This window comes from Panulirus ornatus, chromosome 34 (assembly GCF_036320965.1).
Source record: "Panulirus ornatus isolate Po-2019 chromosome 34, ASM3632096v1, whole genome shotgun sequence".
NCBI classification, from domain to species: Eukaryota; Metazoa; Arthropoda; class Malacostraca; order Decapoda; family Palinuridae; genus Panulirus; species Panulirus ornatus.
The window spans coordinates 2284112-2302387 of record NC_092257.1 but is presented as its reverse complement, the minus strand read 5'-3'; the positions used below and the strand labels follow the sequence as shown (position 1 = coordinate 2302387).

The following is an 18276-nucleotide window of genomic DNA, read 5'->3' as shown; positions in this document are numbered from 1 at the left end:
ACTATTGCTACTACTACTACTATTACTACTACTCCCAATGCTAGTACTTCTACTACTATTACTATTACTTCCACTACTACTACTGCTACTATTACTTCCACTACTTCTACTACTACTCCTACGTCAGCTTATGGTAGCGTAGACCTGGTAGGCATCATGTACCTCCTCTAACAAGCTTATTTCCCTGCAGAGACACAGATATAACCATGTAATAAAGACATGTCGTCCTTCTCCCTCTCTCCCACACAGACATCTTCTTCGAGAACCCGCCCGCCAAACCGGATCCCGATATGTGCACGACCCCAGACAACGCACCCGGCTCCTGTGTCGACTTTCAGACTTGTCCGCCACTTTTGAATAAACTTAGGTCTTCCCCGTCAGTTGAGGACTTGGATTTTCTGAGAAAGTAAGATATTCCTCAGTCTTCCTCGTTTTGCTTTGATGATACATCACTGGTGAATGATTGTGTTTATCCCCTTAACGTCCTAATGAAATACGTAAATATTGTCGTATTGGAACCTGCAAGGTTAAATTGTGCGTTATATAGAGTGACCAAAACCACAGGTTATTAATGAATCTAATTAGGATTGATGGAATGGCAGGTCTATCAAAAAAAAAGTATTAAGAATGATACGTCATAACTAGATCTTGTTTGTTCATGCGTCTAATTAGGCGTTACGGGATTGTAGGTGGATAGTAAAGGTACAAGAACGACGCTGAGTTAGCAGCCATCAGCACGTTCATCTCCAAGGCATGTTACCTGAACTCTAACAAGCTTGTTTGCTTTCGCAGGAGCATCTGCTCGTACGTTGACCAAGTGCCGACCATCTGCTGTGCTAAGACAGACCTAGAGCCCGAGACGACCACCGCAGCCACTACCTCCCCAGCACCCAGTAAGTGGCGCAACCTTCGCCTCGGAGTACACCTTTGCGTGTACTGCTGACCCCTGCGTTACCACACAGTGTGTCTCAGTTCTCCCACCACTTTGGAAAAGACTCGGAGTCCCTTTGCCAGTGTAGAGTATTTCTGTAGTCATATCGCCTCATGTAATTGACGAGGGTATTCTATAGTTGACCTCGTTAAAGAATGAGTAAGATCGGACGTATAGAAACAAACAAGTAAGATTGGATGTTTTTCTTCATGTCTTCCAGCACCAGCGGAAACAGACCCACCAACCACGGCGACACCAGAGGAACCAGTCACGGAACCACCGGTAACGACCACCTCAGAAGAGCCAGACACGACTACTGTGGAGCCAGTCACCACGACCCCTGAGCCCCCGCCTTCCGGGGTGGACCTCCTCTCTCCCAAGACCTGTGGCTTCAATGATCTCCAAGCTATCAGGATCGTGGGAGGACTTCCCCCCAGAATAGGTATACAACACACACATGATGAGGATGAGGGTTCCTGTTTCTCCGAGTGATCCCAATGTGGGCGTGTGTGTGGGTCGGAGGGTGTGTTTGTGTGTGTGTATGGGAGGGTGTGTGTGTGTGTGGTGTGGTTGGGTGTCAATGTGTACGTGTGGGTATGTGTGCTTCTGTTCCAGTGTGTGTTTACTATTTTTGTGTTGTGGGGAGAGAGTTTTACAGTGTGTGTGTGTGTGTGTGTGTGTGTGTGTGTGTGTGTGGGTGTGTGTTGTGTGTGTGTTGTGAGGGTGTGGTGTGTGTGGGTGTGGGTGTGTGCGTCCGTCTCTCCCAAAATATCAAGAAAAGTAGTTCTGAACTTAGCTGTTTTCGCTAAAGTTCCAGCATGAGGGAACTTCAGAAATGAATTATGGACTTGTAAAAAAAAAAATATTAATGAATTTCCTATACCTGGAAGTAATTTTGACGAGGGGATGGGGGAGGGAAGTGAATTCATAGCATTATGCCTTACGACTAAATTAAGAAATGAGTATGGAAGGCACTAATCATCAAAGAAAATGTTGGGCGAGAATAAGTGAAAAATCACAACAGATCAACAGAACCTCTGAAAACTTCATCTGGGAGCCAAGATTTGCTTTTATTTACATGCATGTGAAAGTACAGGAACAGTATTGTCACTATCTCTATACCACTTCACTAGTAGCACACAATTGGGGGAAATAAGCACATTCGGTGAACATTCTTTCAAGCAACTAAACAAGACCATCGTAACATTCACACTTTTAAACATTTTCGAAAATAAAGAAAATTTAGTTTTCTATGAAAAGTTAGGTCCCATTTTCCGTGGTCCTTATAGCCCTCCCTATTATCAGAATTATTGAGGGGTGACAGTGATATGCTTTGATTAACATTCCTCAGTGTAAATAGATTATTATGTATATTAAAAAACGATGATATATGCGCTTCTCCCAAATGTGTTAGTTTCCCTTAAGCTGGAACTCTACCCAATTTTCTCTTAAATGATCCAAGTTCAGTGATGTAGTTAGGGGAGGACTTCTATAAATACAATAATACCAGTAGTTATCGCAAATCAAGGACAACAGTAATCAATTCAACTACTACTACTACTACTACTGTTACAAATACTAGTGCTGTAATAAATAACAATAGATGATGATTTTTGTACTAGATTTCCAAGTGACTGATAAAATTGCTTCAGCCGCTATAATACTGCTATTACTAATATAATAAAAGTGTATTTCCTATATTCTTTATTATTACAAACATGGTACCAATGAAGCACTTTCGCTGAATTCTCAAGAATATAGCAGCAATTGAATATAATCCTATAAAGTCTGTTGTTAAAATAATGCACCAAGTCAATATGATCCTATAAAGTCTGTTGTTAAAATGTTAAAACCGAAACTAATTGCTACCGCTTCTGTCAGTTATACTAACACAATTATAATCAGTTGTGATTATGAATATGTAAATTCCAATCTGTAATATGCATATATGGTTAATTCACGTTTTAATGACTTCACATGGGAAGTTAAAGCATGTGTTAATGGCTTGATATTTCTTTGCTGAAGGTTATTTTCCAAATCATTAGTCATTTTTCATGTTGAGAGAAACATTGATATAATGGAATGCTTAATTATTGAAGCTATGATTTTATTTGGAGCCTAAATCTCTTTTCTTGCATGTTATTTTAAACGTAGTGGAACACATTGTTGCTCCACTGACACAAAGCTTGCAATAGTTGTCCTGTATAGATGCATTATACAAGTGTTACTGAGTGTTAGATACACCTTAAGCAGTATAGTCTTAGCCAGCCTAGCACTTAAATAAGTAGTAGCTTGTCAGTAGTTCGTAGTGTTGTAGCTGTGCCAATTAACACTTATAAAGTCGAGCAGACGAGTCAGTGATGACACATATTATCTCAGCACTAGTCTTTACTGGCACTACTATTGCTACTACTACTACTATTACTACTACTCCCAATGCTAGTACTTCTACTACTATTACTATTACTTCCACTACTACTACTGCTACTATTACTTCCACTACTTCTACTACTACTCCTACGTCAGCTTATGGTAGCGTAGACCTGGTAGGCATCATGTACCTCCTCTAACAAGCTTATTTCCCTGCAGAGACACAGATATAACCATGTAATAAAGACATGTCGTCCTTCTCCCTCTCTCCCACACAGACATCTTCTTCGAGAACCCGCCCGCCAAACCGGATCCCGATATGTGCACGACCCCAGACAACGCACCCGGCTCCTGTGTCGACTTTCAGACTTGTCCGCCACTTTTGAATAAACTTAGGTCTTCCCCGTCAGTTGAGGACTTGGATTTTCTGAGAAAGTAAGATATTCCTCAGTCTTCCTCGTTTTGCTTTGATGATACATCACTGGTGAATGATTGTGTTTATCCCCTTAACGTCCTAATGAAATACGTAAATATTGTCGTATTGGAACCTGCAAGGTTAAATTGTGCGTTATATAGAGTGACCAAAACCACAGGTTATTAATGAATCTAATTAGGATTGATGGAATGGCAGGTCTATCAAAAAAAAAGTATTAAGAATGATACGTCATAACTAGATCTTGTTTGTTCATGCGTCTAATTAGGCGTTACGGGATTGTAGGTGGATAGTAAAGGTACAAGAACGACGCTGAGTTAGCAGCCATCAGCACGTTCATCTCCAAGGCATGTTGCCTGAACTCTAACAAGCTTGTTTGCTTTCGCAGGAGCATCTGCTCGTACGTTGACCAAGTGCCGACCATCTGCTGTGCTAAGACAGACCTAGAGCCCGAGACGACCACCGCAGCCACTACCTCCCCAGCACCCAGTAAGTGGCGCAACCTTCGCCTCGGAGTACACCTTTGCGGGTACTGCTGACCCCTGCGTTACCACACAGTGTGTCTCAGTTCTCCCACCACTTTGGAAAAGACTCGGAGTCCCTTTGCCAGTGTAGAGTATTTCTGTAGTCATATCGCCTCATGTAATTGACGAGGGTATTCTATAGTTGACCTCGTTAAAGAATGAGTAAGATCGGACGTATAGAAACAAACAAGTAAGATTGGATGTTTTTCTTCATGTCTTCCAGCACCAGCGGAAACAGACCCACCAACCACGGCGACACCAGAGGAACCAGTCACGGAACCACCGGTAACGACCACCTCAGAAGAGCCAGACACGACTACTGTGGAGCCAGTCACCACGACCCCTGAGCCCCCGCCTTCCGGGGTGGACCTCCTCTCTCCCAAGACCTGTGGCTTCAATGATCTCCAAGCTATCAGGATCGTGGGAGGACTTCCCCCCAGAATAGGTATACAACACACACATGATGAGGATGAGGGTTCCTGTTTCTCCGAGTGATCCCAATGTGGGCGTGTGTGTGTGTGTGTGTGTGTGTGTGGGTCGGAGGGTGTGTTTGTGTGTGTGTATGGGAGGGTGGATGGGTGTGTGTGGGGTGTGGGTGGGTGTCAATGTGTACGTGTGGGTATGAGTGCTTCTGTGCCAGTGTGTGTTTACTATTTGTGTGTTGTGGAGAGAGAGTTTTACAGTGTGTGTGTGTGTGTGTGTGTGTGATACCTGATAGGTGGCGTCATATCACAGCTAATGGTTTGTGTTGTGTCTCAGGGATGTACCCTTGGCTCGCGGCTCTCGGCTACGAAGACGGTCAAGGCGAAGTCGATTTCCTGTGTGGCGGAGCCCTGGTCACCCACCAGCACATCATCACCGCCGCCCACTGCGTCAGAAACCGGAACGACCTGTAAGTACCCCAAGTTGCCTCCGAAGGAACCTTCGAGTTCCCATAAGACCTTCCAGGAGTTCGAAGTGTCAAGAGATATCACCTTCGTTCTCGATGATTATGCCACAGACCCGTTCATCCTCATAGCTAGCCTGTCGCCTGTGGCCTATAGCGTGTATGACCTTCGAATGATCCTGAAACATTGTTGACAGTGTTGATATTTTTTGAATTTGTTGTTATTACTTGACGTTGAGAGCCATATTGACTCCGGCAGTCGATAAACCTAAAGGCCAGATGACCCACTGACCAGCAATCAACCCAGGGGTCCTCCTCACTCAATTCCAAACACTGTTTTTGTTTCCATCACCAGTTGGTACCGACTCTATCTTAAGGCGTCCTCCACTCTATGTTCAGTAGTCCCTCACTCCATCTTCATAGTCCCTCAATCCATCTTCATAGTCCCTCAATCCATCTTCATAGTCCCTCACTCCATCTTCAGTAGTCCCTCACTCCATCTTCAGTACTCCCTCACTCCATCCTCAGTAGTCCCTCACTCCATCCTCAGTACTCCCTCACTCCATCCTCAGGGTTGTGGTCCGTCTGGGTGAGCATGACCTGAGCCAGGAGGACGAGTCTCCACACGAAGACTTCGGCATCCTGAGGAGGACCATCCACGAGGACTTCAGCCCCACCTCATACGCTAACGACATCGCTGTCCTCAAGCTGGATAGACCAGCCAAATTCAGCAGTAAGTTTGTCATACTCGTGATTGGTCAAGTCGGTTTGGTTAAAATGGTCGATTTCTTTCATTATGATTTTGCTTCAGGATGTTATTACGTCTAAAACCGTGTTGTTGAATGGCTGCTTATTTTTTTCTTTTCTTTGCTGGAGCAAGCAAAGCGAGAGACGACAATGATTTCCCTTCACTTTAATGGGAAGAATGAGATAAAGAGTTCCTCGCTCCTAACTGAGACATGTGATTCCTTCGATATTGTTCTCTGGAATATTAGGCGATTTGCCAGTTCAAGGGCTGTCATGGGCCTTCCTTTTTCAACCCATTTTGCTGCAAGTAGAGAAGCGTTGCCGTTCGTTGATGGCATAAGATTTGCATAGCACAAGCAATCCATTGTGTTTCCATCTAAAATCTCCAGTCGCAATATTAGAGACATAATTCAGCAAATGCCACAAAAATATATCGGTAATTTACATATGAAATTTCTATGTTGGTTTAAATATCATCGAATGTTTATGAATATTTTCCAACGTCTCACATCACATCGTTCACTCTGAACAATAAGGAATCTATAAGACTTTTCTGACGTAGGAAGAAATGATGCGTTTGCCAGCACCAAAATGCTTAATGGCTCGGTCCCGCTGTCTCTCACGAGAGAATTGATTTAGTCTCCAACTGTGTGCACTGTAAAGCAGCAAGGGATGTCTGTGTGTGTGTGTGTGCTCTAATCATATTTATCAAGATACGTGTGTAGTGGGGAAGCAAGAACACGTCAGGGAGAGGGGGTTCCACCACACAGGCTATACTGAGAATGGAACATGAGAGAAAGAATTGTATCCGCTTCAAGAAAACAAGTACACGTAAAGATCAAGCGAAGTGTAGGAAATAGAGTTAAATAGCTTAAACAGCTTTTGGTGTCAAGTGAGTGAAAGTAATCCGCTTAGAATTCAGGAGGCCAGCGACTGTGAAAGTAGCAATGAAATATCAACCTTGAGAAAAAAAAAAAGAACCTGGAAATAAGTTTTAAGTAAGAATACGGGATGTGTGTGTGTGTGTGTGTGTGTGTGTGTGTGTGTGTGTGTGTGTGTGTAAGTCCCTGGTGTCGATTTTTGTACAGAAAACCTCAAAATCTGTGGTGGGGCGCTAGATTCTGTCAAAAGCTTATTGTTTAAAAAAAATTGGACTAATTATTAGAGAAAAAAGATAGAGAGATAACCACAGTTAAAGTCAAAGTTCTGGGTCAGGAGAAAGTGTGGTATACCATTGTCGTAGACCTTATAACAGTTGGCGAGGGAAAATGATGTTAACGTGAGCGACTGTGAAGCACCCTATCTCGCGTCGAGTAAACTGTTTTTGTGGACGATTGTAAACAAACATTCAGGTGTACAGTGACAATACACTGTTTAACGGTCAATATCATCGTGTGGCTGTTACATCCTCGTAATACTTAAGATACTTAATACTTACTCTCTCTCTCTCTCTCTCTCTCTCTCATCCATGTCCCTCTCTACCCCTCCACAGAAGCCATCAAAGCCATCTGCCTACCCCTGCAGGAGAACTTCCGCACTGAGTCTTTCCTGGGCAACTCCGGCACTGTCGCTGGCTGGGGCGCCGTCTCCTACAGTAAGTACCGAGGCTTGGGAGTGAGCGGGGGGTGTGAAGTTAGGGGTGCTAGGGGTGAAGTTAGGGGTGTTGGGGTGAAGTTAGAGGCGTTGGATGAAATTAGGGGCGTTAGGGGTGAAGTTAGGGGAGTGGGGTGAATTTAGGGGTATTTGAGTGAAGTTAGGGGTGTTAGGGTGAAGTTGGGGTGTTTGGGTGAAGTTAGGGTGTTAGGGAGAAGTTAGGGGTGTTGGGGTGAAGTTTGAGGCGTTTGGGATGAAGTTAGTGGTGTGTAAAGGGGGGGGAGGGGAGGGAGGAAGGGTAGTGTGAGGGTAGAGGTGTAGATGGGACTGTAAGGGTGACATTAGGGTGTAAGTCTTCCTCAGACATATACGTCAGACTCACGATAACACAAGTGTCTATGAACTTCCGGTGTTTGTGTCTCTCTTCATCATAATAATGTCACAAGTGAGATATGGATGGAAAGTGGCCACCATTGTGACAAGTCAGTCCACACACACACACACACACACACACACACACACACACACACACACACGAGACAAGATGGCATGAGAAGGGGAGTTGAACACGCATCTCGCTCCTCAGGCCAAGAACACTAGCCTTCCCCTAACCACAAGGAAGAACACACCACCATCCCCGCCCCTCCATCACCTCCCCCTTCTACGGTTGGGGGTCAGGATACACCGTCTAGGTCTTGCTTGGTGGAGGACCACGACGAGCAGAGGAGGTGGGAGGTACGATTAGAGGGGGCCTTGTATACTGCTGGGGGGTCACACGGCTCGTGCCATCAAGACAGCTTGTAGGTGGGTGGGTGTGTGTGTGTGTGTGTGTGTGTGGTTGATCACCATATCCTTGTTCTGCCACAATTACCACCTGTTGACCCGCGTCTCCCATCCGCAGACAACGTGTCCTCTCCTCTGCTGCTACATGTACAGCTTCCAATAATCAGCGAGGAGGAATGCGCCGTCAAATACAAAATCTTCACTGATGTTTCCATCGACAACACCACCATGTGCGCCGGCGTGGGAGGGAAGGACGCATGTCAGGTAGGTCCATCCTATCGCACTTGTGTGTGTGTGTGTGTGTGTGTGTGTGTGTGTGTGAGGAAGCTTCTCTGGCTTCCTCCTGTATTCTAATACATCCGGCACCACAGGGACTGCCCCTCCCGATCACCCCACTTTTATATCTGACCCCAGCACACCACAGTGTCCCCTGGAACTGATGCCGGACCTTAGTTTGTACAGTGGCAGGGAACTCCTGAGTGCGTACCTACAATGCAAGAAATCCCCTCGTGCCTCAGTTTCTAGTAAAGGCAGAGGAGCAGTACCTTCCCATTCTTAGTACCAGAACCTTAGCTTTACATAGTACTATGGTATACCAGGGCAGTACCCGTTTTGGACCAGTTGTCAGGGCTGCAAAGCAATATAATTAACGACTCCTCTTCTCCTGCAGGGTGATTCCGGAGGACCTATGATGTTGATGACGCAGTCGCAGATGTATCTTCAGGGCGTTGTCTCTTTTGGTTTCCGCTGCGCCCATCCCAATTTCCCCGGAGTGTATACCAAGGTCGCCATGTACACAGACTGGATAATCAACTTGCTGAACTAACTGTGTACAGACCACCATCCAAAGGACGCGTCGAGAGAGAGAGAGAGAGAGAGAGAGAGAGGGAATCATCTTCTAGGACGTGAGCAGAAGCTAAAAAAGTCAACCTTCTTCAGGAGGCGAGTAACCATATCACTCAGAACCAAACCCCAGCAACTAGATCTTCAGGAATGTAAGAGAGAATCGAAGGCATTGGAGTCCAATCCCCAGTTGGACATGATATTGGATCAAATCCTTTTCATCTCAATGTTTTGCCCTCTATTTTCACATGTACATCCAGCCCCTTTCTGCACTGCGAATTTGTTTGATCTTGATTACTATCTTAATATCTTGGCTTCCTGGAGCAGCCATGGTTCTTGAAAGAAACTCATGCTACCAGATACTGAGATATAAGACAATCGTAACTCGACTTCACAGTTGATATAATAACGTGAGCATGTTTTTTTTTCATCTAAAAATTCACCCAATCATCAGTTTTCGTATAGTTTCCAGCAAAGTGCCAGTCTGGTATATTGAACTGTAAAAATTTTAATTTCCAATGACGGGTATACAGAACGTGATCATATGCATAATCTTTCGTACAAGAAACCCCAAACCGATTTCAGGAGGCAAAATCGGCTTTGCGTTGTGTTGCAACTACATCTGTTTATTTATTTTGCCCCGACACTGATTCCTGCATCACTAAGTTTACAACATAAATGAATTGAGAGCGAGTCGAAGCGTCATCAAAAATTCCATTGAAATTACTGACTTGGTTCATGATGGAGCGATGATAAACACGTCGATTTAATCCCTTAAGCAGGAGGGTAGAACCCCCCCCCCCTTAACAAGCCAGTACAACTTGCGTATGATGACACAGCTTTGAGCTGACCCTTAAAGGTTAGGTCAAAGGTCACGCGCCATCTTCCCCTGAGGATCGTACCGACGTCATATTTTAACCTATGATTGAGTTAAAATGACAAAAATACTTGAGCAGTGATGAATTTTCTTTTCACACATTATACCAAATTTATGAGTCGATTGTCAGTTGTGACAATAATACAAATACGCTTTTTATGAAGTTATTTTAGTGTAAATTATTGACCAATGTTACCACGCGTAATCAATTTTATGTATTTTTGTAATCACGTGATGTATGGTGTAATTACATGCATGATTTCTGTACTCGAAGCACCTCGTAGAATTTTATGATATATATTTTCAGTTTTATGTTAATGCAGATTTTCTTCTTAACATTCCTGTTTTTAAGACCATTTTTCTTCCCATTCGTTTGGTGTTGAGGTTGAAGATGGAAACCACAGCACGTTCAATATTTCATCAGGGAATCAAAGAGTATTAGAGACATGTTATAATTGATCAACGCAGTACTATGGGGTTGCATCTTGTATGGAGGGACATGATAAGAGCAGCGAGGATGGCGGTATACGCACTTTAGATTACCACTCGAGACGCAACCCTACAAGCATCATACAAGGCGGAATGTTGTGTTTACACTGTGGACTACAGCTGAGGGAAAGGTCTCTTTGCATTGCTTATGATCCAAGATGGTTACGAACGTCCTTTTATGCTGTGATACTCAGATATTAGCAGTGTGCAGATTAAAAACAATTTTTCTGAACCTGTGTTAGTAACTTTTTCCACTCGAACTATTTTCCCTTTTGTGTTAGTAACGCAATAAAATGTTCTATTTATTTATACCGTCCTGTTGTATTATGTAATATGACTTAAGAGTACTTCAAGATGTTAAGTCTTAAGGTAAAACTGGGCCATTGTAGATTTTATTGTAAAAAAATAATAAAACAAAATATTTGGCCGTATGATTGTTTTAATTTCAACATAAAACTTTTTGAGTGAGCGTTTTGTTAAGGTTTACTGGAGTGGTAAAACTCAGAGTGAGAGAGAGAGAGAGGGGCCGCCTCACAGAAACACGTTCAACAACAACAATGGTTTATTGGACAGGATATACCAGGTGAGGCAAGAGAAGACACTGACCTACTGCAGTTGCAAGATTGTGGTGAGGGACAGGCGGAGTGAGGTGGGTCGAGCAGTGCGAAGACAATCTTGGCAGGGGACCACCAAACACATTACCCGAGGATCTTTATTATACGAGATGCGGTCACACACACACACACACACACCCCTGCTACCTGGTCAAAACATCGTCAGTGAGGTGACAATGGTGGGGCAATACACTACTTCCTCTCCTTCATTTTCCGAGATCAAGGCTTGTATGTTGACGAGGAAGATTGTATAGTCAGATGGTCTTCCAGTGTGCTGGTGGGAGTTGAAGGAGGGTGTTACGATACCCCGTCTCTTCTCCGTCGAAGAAGTTCACTGTTGGTCTGTGTCGTGCAAATAGCGTCTGATGAAGCCATCGGGGTCGAGTTGCACTGTACTGTGGGGAGCCTCAGGACAGCGTCGAAAATCGGTCACCAGTGAGGCCTGGGGATGAAAGGACGAGTGGGTCCAGGTCGGGATGCCTCACAGTCGTCCTAGGGATGTATGGGGGCTCTACAGTGGGGGGAAGGGGGACATGACGGAAAGCGTGAAACCAGGTCGATCTTTCCGAGAAAATCTTCGACCCAAGGAGGCCAAGTCTGAGGGGGAAGTTCATAGCGAAGCCGAAATACACAAAGCCGACGATGAATTTCGTGGCGAACAGTGAGAAGATCGAAGACTGAGGATTAGTCTGGTGTGTTTGTTGTTATTTCTTACTTGTTTTAGTGTTTACTATGTTAACCATTTCTTTTGTATAAGTTTAATTCCTAATGACCTTAAAGGCATGTGACTAAGATCAATGTGTGTGTGTGTGTGTGTGTGTGTGTGTTATTCTATATGTCTGGCGGCGGAAGTTAAATAATACATAATAAAAAAGGTCCATCACGTTTAAAATATGTCTTCAAAAGAGACTCTCAAAACAAAAATAATGATTAAAATTTATCCATAAACAAACATGTTCCTCCTCCTGTACCAGTCAGGTATTCAAGGGCCAGAAACGACCATGCTCAGGTCCAGCCTGGCAAGATATAACCCACCTCAGAGCTTTAGAACCAAAGACTTGACCCCTCAGCGTCCCAGCTGGGGACATTAAGCTATCACAACATCCGTAAAGCAGTGCAGCTGCTACTAACCACAGTGAACCGTTGGTTCATTAGGCATGCCTCTGTGAGGACGAATGTCCCCAGACGCATGGGCACCCGTGTAGGCTCGTTGGGCCTGTTCTGTGAGGGCCATGTCCCCACACACACACACACAGAAGGCAGATCTCCACAATGATTCACACACGGGGTAAGCCAATACCCGACCTCCTCTGAGAGCGATAAAAGAAAGTTTAGTTATCAAAACCCCGCAACGGCGCTGAGAGAGGCGCTGAGAGCGGCGTTTGAAATGGCGTCGCCCCGGTGGACGGGTGATGTCAAAACGATTAAAAAAAAAAAGGCAAACATTAATGATAGCCAACGCGTACGTACGTCTGTCTGTGCTGGACGTACGAGTGGTAAAAGAAGACCAGGAAACTGAAACCCGCAAGTGAAGTGGAAGGGTCACAACCATATTACTGCTGGTAACACAGTTTCTTCTCTGCTCAAGTTACATCTTTGATTTATAAACTTTCTCGACTTCCTAAACATAATGATGACACTTAGCTTATGAAAGGAGTTTACATGAGACTTCTTCCTCCAGAGAGAAGCTGGTTACTCGTTTCATCTGTAGCCTAGCCTTAAGAATCGAGCTTCTCCAGATCGAAGTGTGTGAAGAGAGGACACTCAGGGAAGCGTTGCTGGCAGCGAGAGAAGAGCTGCTGATCCTCAAGTATAATACTTAAAAAGTCGGTTGAAGGCAAGGCCAGCAGCACCACCACCACCATCAACCTGTAATAATGACATTACAGTTACTAATGTGCCTCATGGGCACTTCATATTACCCGGAAGGTATAACAATACTACTACTACTACTATCAATAATAATGATGAAAATGATTAAATAATAACAATTTCTTTTTATTATAGAAATACACGCCATAACCATGTGTGTAAACTGAATCATTATATTACAGTGGTCGATGAGCGTAATGAATGACAAAGTATGATGAGAATGTGAAAGACACAGACTGACCATCTAAACGATATATAATGACGAATGATGAATTACTCAAAAAAAATGTCATGTAAGGTAGGGTTCAAGTATGGTCTACGATTTATGAATGATGATGATGAGGAATGATCAGGAGAAAAAAAACAGTGATCAAGGAAGTCGGACCTGTGAGCAATGTGCGTACGACAAAGTGATGAAAATGATGAGAAAAGAAATCGTGAAATCTTGATTGCACAGGAAGGTGGAGAGAAATCCTGTTCAGATGGACCTAAAATGATCTGGTAGGGAAATAAACTCAGATGATAACTAGAATTTGAATAACACCAACTGTGCTGGCTTGGGCAGCGGAGAGAGGGTCAGACGACGGACTGCGGCGCACACTATACGACCAACACAGTCCGGGAAGGTAGCAGCCACCTGCATCAAGTGTGAATAAATATACATATGTAAATTGAAGAAAATAATGTAAATATAAGAAATGTGCTAATAATTAAAGTACATATCTAACATTTTCAATAAATTGGTACTTCTAAAATTTTGTGTAATGAAGAAGGGTTCCATAGATGACAACAATATTCAGGACATTCACACGTATATGGAAGCTGGATGATATAAGGAGGACGGGGCATGATGTCTTCCTTCCGAACTTAAATCTCACTGCAAGTGTTTGAAAGCACAACTGGAGGGATTGTACAGCTACTTCAGAGGTACAGTTATGAGCATATTCTGTATTTCTGAAGTGTGAAACGGGGAGAAACTGCGGATTATATGAGAGGAATAGGGGAAAAGAAAAATAAGTGGGAGAACAAAATTCACCCTAACCTAACGCCATCGTCATTCAAGGCCAGAGTGAGTGAGGTCTGGTGAACGAACTCACCTGGGCAGCCCAGGACCTGACGATGTTGAAGGTGGAGGGGAGGAGGTCCACGCCCGTCATGCCACAGGCGCAACCACCTCTCGCGTCCACACCTAACCGAAGGTCCCAGGGCGACGCCTCTATCCTGCAACGCAACGGAAGTCCTGCTTGCATATACCAAGCTTTTCAAAGGTAACCGAATTATCTACTTTTTTGTGCTTAACTTCCTAATGGAATATGGAACTACTTTAAACTACTACATGACAAAGAACAGAGATGGGAGATATGGCCTGGACAAAACTTGGTGCGTTATAGCATAAACACACCAGATGGAGTTTGAAATTTCTGATGCTCAAGTTCCTTTATGTATGGCTACGAACAGCTAAAGGCCGTTAACCTAGAATCTGTGCCCCGTCCAGGCCGGTAGAGGTTGGAGCTAAATGTTATCTTGTTTTATCTGTACACGTTTGGGAGGGCGGGTCTTGGGAATGGCAGACTTAAGAGAGGGATTTGTTGCAGGTTCCACGTATTTATGTGGAGCAAGAAAAGGATAATGTTAGGGTGAATGGAACTGGTTCATTTGTTTTCCTAATTTAGATATAAGTATATCGTGAATAAACTCACCGGCGACGGATATTTTGCAAGTGTTTACCGTCCTTCTGTTGATTCCACGTAGTCGTTCTTGGTATTGAAGAGTTTCCCCTGGAAAGTATATCATCAGCCGTTTTCTGTGATGGTTCTGAATGACCGTAGGCAGTCTGAGGAGTAAACATCGACCCGTAGCTGTACTCTAAGCTCCTCATGGCCGTGTTCATGTTCTCATTATTGTTATTATTATTATTGTTATCGTTGTTATTGTTGTTGTTATTATTGTTATTGTTGTTTACGACGTTGACGACATTAACGACGGTGTTGAATATGATCATCATAAAGGTGAGGAAGGAGAAAACGGAGAAGCCTACTTGCGGTGGGCACTTCGAAGGTTCCGAGTACGACATTCGAGGCTGGGGTCCAGCCTGATGATCAGGTAGTACTACACTAAGCAACTCTCGAGAATCATCTTCATCCTGCTGATGGAACTGAATATTATCTCGTTTAACGTTTGGTTTACTACGATACTGTAAACCCAGACCGTAAAGTTCAGTTTTATCTCGGGGTTCAATCTGATCTCGTAAGTCTAACCTACTATCGCTATCAGTGCCATTTTTTTCACTCTGATTCCTTACGTCCTTGCTGCACTCTTCTTCTATGCATTGTTCTGTTTGGTGGTGCGAATTCTCGCTGCTGTATAGTTCTGTAGGTCGCTGCTCATATTGCTTCATCCATGACGAAAACTTAGCCGTCCAGACGCTCAGAGCTTCTCTCGCATCTTCAATAAAGCTTTTTCCACAGACTGTAGAAGTCGAACCCAGTAAAATGAGGAGAAAGTGAACCTTATACATCACCCTATACATACTGCATCCAGCTATACGGTCTTAAGATCTTTTAAAAGATATTCAAACGTTCCAATTCTCATAATTTAACATTATTCTTAGGTGTAGTTGCAAATTATATTGGAACTTAAAGTCTGTATATCTTCTTAAAAACTATATTCACTTCCAGCATATTGTTTACGAATCTGCTCCCACTCATAGTAACAGAGGAGTTAAAGTGGCTGGTGATTGTGTAACATCACAGGATAACCCTTATACTATTCAATTACAGGACATGGGTCTTCTAGTAAACTTTGTCCCGATAATATTTTGCTTTGTTATCACTTACAGTTATCAAACTGTTGTTATCACAAGCATCAAATCCTTTATGCATTTATTACATCATCACCAGAGATAATGCTACATGATCATGGTCATCACATCACTATAGAATAGTTCCATCACATCACCATAGGAATCACATAATTCCCATAGTTATCACATCACATAGCATCGCCCTCACAGCTATCACATTATGATTACCACACAATTGGACGTGTCGCTGTCAGTATCACATGAGGATGTATGAATCTTATACTCTTAGTATTAATGACCTTAAAGTCGGCATGGTTTCGCACCATAAGTAAAACTGATAAAGCTGAAATTATCTTTTAACTCGGGTTGGTTAGTTAATTAGGCTTTAATTAAGCTTGTTAACTGCTATGGTCATTAAGGACGTTTATTATCATGGTATAACAACCATTCGAAAGATTTTGTCCACATTTACAAATCGGTTTCCGGGACCATATATGCTCTCGCTGATAATGACCTAGCAATTGCAACGGCAACCAGCCAGGGTCAACGTAACCCCTCGTCGTCCAGTTATAACTACCTCTCGAAACACCTTTATCACTTGTTCCGGATAATCTTCTTAAGACCGCACACGTTCTCACTTAGGATATGGACCTGTAATGCAGGAACCTCCCTCCTCCGTTAGCAGGAGGAGACTGAGACACCACCGCTACGGTCCTCTGGCCATCCCGCTAACCGCGTCCTCTCACCCCCGCTCACTGTGAGCGAGTAACGGTTAACAGATGGAGTACTAGTACTTCGCTTCCTCCAGTGGTCGCTCAGTGGCAGGGTTGGCTGGCAATGTCTCACACCAGTGGGGAAAAATGGTTGACTGGAAACAAGAGTGAGATTTCCTGTACTACTGCGTGCGTCTGGTTCCTTCTTACGGTGATTGAGGGAGGGAAGGGGGGTGACGTAGCTACGGTTCTGATCTTTGCCAACAACGAATAACCAAAATCGTAAAACTGTTTTTAGGCCACCTGCCGCAGCGGTCGGTCCGCGCGCGCTCGCGCTGCGGGCAGAGCAGACGAGGAGCAGTCGTCACAAGGACCCATAGTAACATGTAAAAGGCCCCAATCCACTACAGTTTACACCATGGACCAACCTGTGCCAGTAAGGGCACACCGGAGACCGAGCTGTCAGTGACAAGAACCCGTGCCAAGGTATACAGTAATTCATTCACTAATAACATAATTCTCGGTACAAGTTAAAGCAGGGTGGGTATTCCTATCCGGATAGTATACATGGTGATAAAAGATAATGTACTTCAGAATTATGTACTATCAGTTTTTGAATATCAATCGATGTTTAAACATCTTTGATCTCCGATTCATTTTTGTAGTGTTAAACTCAGTTTAGTGTGTGTTACGTTCACTATACTTCATTTATCAAGAATTCACCTTCCCTCAGATACGAATAGTGAATTTACCATAAACTATGCTATGATTTACAAGCTAGGCGATGATTATTGTTTAACAGGAGTTCGCATTTCCACTATGTACTAGTAAAAAGTCAAATTACCATGAATTATGTTTTTATCAAGGTCAAGGACACTTCTAACATTAGAACTAGAACAAGAATGTCCCCAGAATGGGGAGTCAAAATTATTCTATGAGCAATAGTCTCTCAAGATGCTCAAAGAGCGATCAGATATTTTTGGAATAGAGAACTTTAAATACCCATATGACTTTCAGTTTACTATATTACAAAAATGTTTGGTATGTAAAGTTTATGAGTTTAATTTTTGTAGTTTTAAGGCTTTTACTTATAGTCGATATATATTACCTAAATCATGGTAATCAAAATAAAATATTGAATTATATGATCATAGGAAAACAGTCCTACATAATGAAAAATTACTTTTTAGCAGTAGTTGCCCATCAACCATATCATTAGAAAAGAATGATAAACAGCCAGTTGACTTGTCCTGTTGTCGAACCCAAGGCCTATTGATAACACTGGCAATTCATCGTACTAACTGCTAACAATGGTATAAGGTACGCATTTTCGCGTGTATGTGTGTGTGAATATCGGCGTCGTGTGTGTATGGATTATGTATAATTGTAATTGTTTCTATATATATACTTCTTTCCGGGTCAGTGTTTCTGCACCATATACACGGGGTGGCAGATATACATGAATTTTTGTATTTTTGTATGAAGATTCGCGAAAATTACGTCTTGCATGAGATCATGTCAATGACAGTCAATGACTGGTAGATACGTCTGGTGTGTGCGCTCAGCGGTCCATGTGTAACTGAAGTGTTGTAGTGGGCTCGCAGGAGGTGTTGCGTAATATGTGCTGAACTTGACACAAGTAACATAGTTCATTCTTTGAGACGAGCCATATTTCATTGATACTGCTTGACACATCATCCATAAATCATGATGGAAAATATCTTGATATAAAGTGAGTATTCGTAAAGTTTTTTTCGTTTTCTACTGAGCTTTGAGAAGGGTAACAATTATTTTAATT

At 43.2% G+C, this 18276-nt stretch overlaps 2 protein-coding genes across 2 annotated transcripts in view; one reads left to right on the top strand and one right to left on the bottom strand.

Annotated features, from left to right (window-relative positions):
• LOC139759709 (venom serine protease Bi-VSP-like) overlaps positions 1–10905 on the top strand; it is a 28871-nt gene extending 17966 nt beyond the window's left edge. Inside the window, exons 3-13 of the mRNA XM_071682104.1 lie at positions 250–406; positions 793–893; positions 1152–1419; positions 3545–3736; positions 4123–4223; positions 4482–4703; positions 5018–5150; positions 5717–5877; positions 7384–7485; positions 8386–8531; positions 8938–10905. Coding sequence (XP_071538205.1) covers positions 250–406; positions 793–893; positions 1152–1419; positions 3545–3736; positions 4123–4223; positions 4482–4703; positions 5018–5150; positions 5717–5877; positions 7384–7485; positions 8386–8531; positions 8938–9093 — 1739 coding nt within the window. The 3' untranslated portion in view covers positions 9094–10905. The remainder of the gene's footprint in view (positions 1–249; positions 407–792; positions 894–1151; positions 1420–3544; positions 3737–4122; positions 4224–4481; positions 4704–5017; positions 5151–5716; positions 5878–7383; positions 7486–8385; positions 8532–8937) is intronic.
• Positions 10906–10910: 5 nt separating this feature from the next.
• On the bottom strand, positions 10911–16496 carry LOC139759770 (uncharacterized). The gene is made up of 4 exons (XM_071682219.1): positions 14663–16496; positions 14060–14183; positions 13511–13599; positions 10911–12959 (listed from the first exon to the last, which is right to left on the bottom strand). Exons 1-4 carry the CDS (start codon positions 15490–15492, stop codon positions 12809–12811), a joined length of 1194 nt encoding a protein of 397 aa, XP_071538320.1. The 5' UTR covers positions 15493–16496; the 3' UTR covers positions 10911–12808.
• Positions 16497–18276: the final 1780 nt, after the last annotated feature.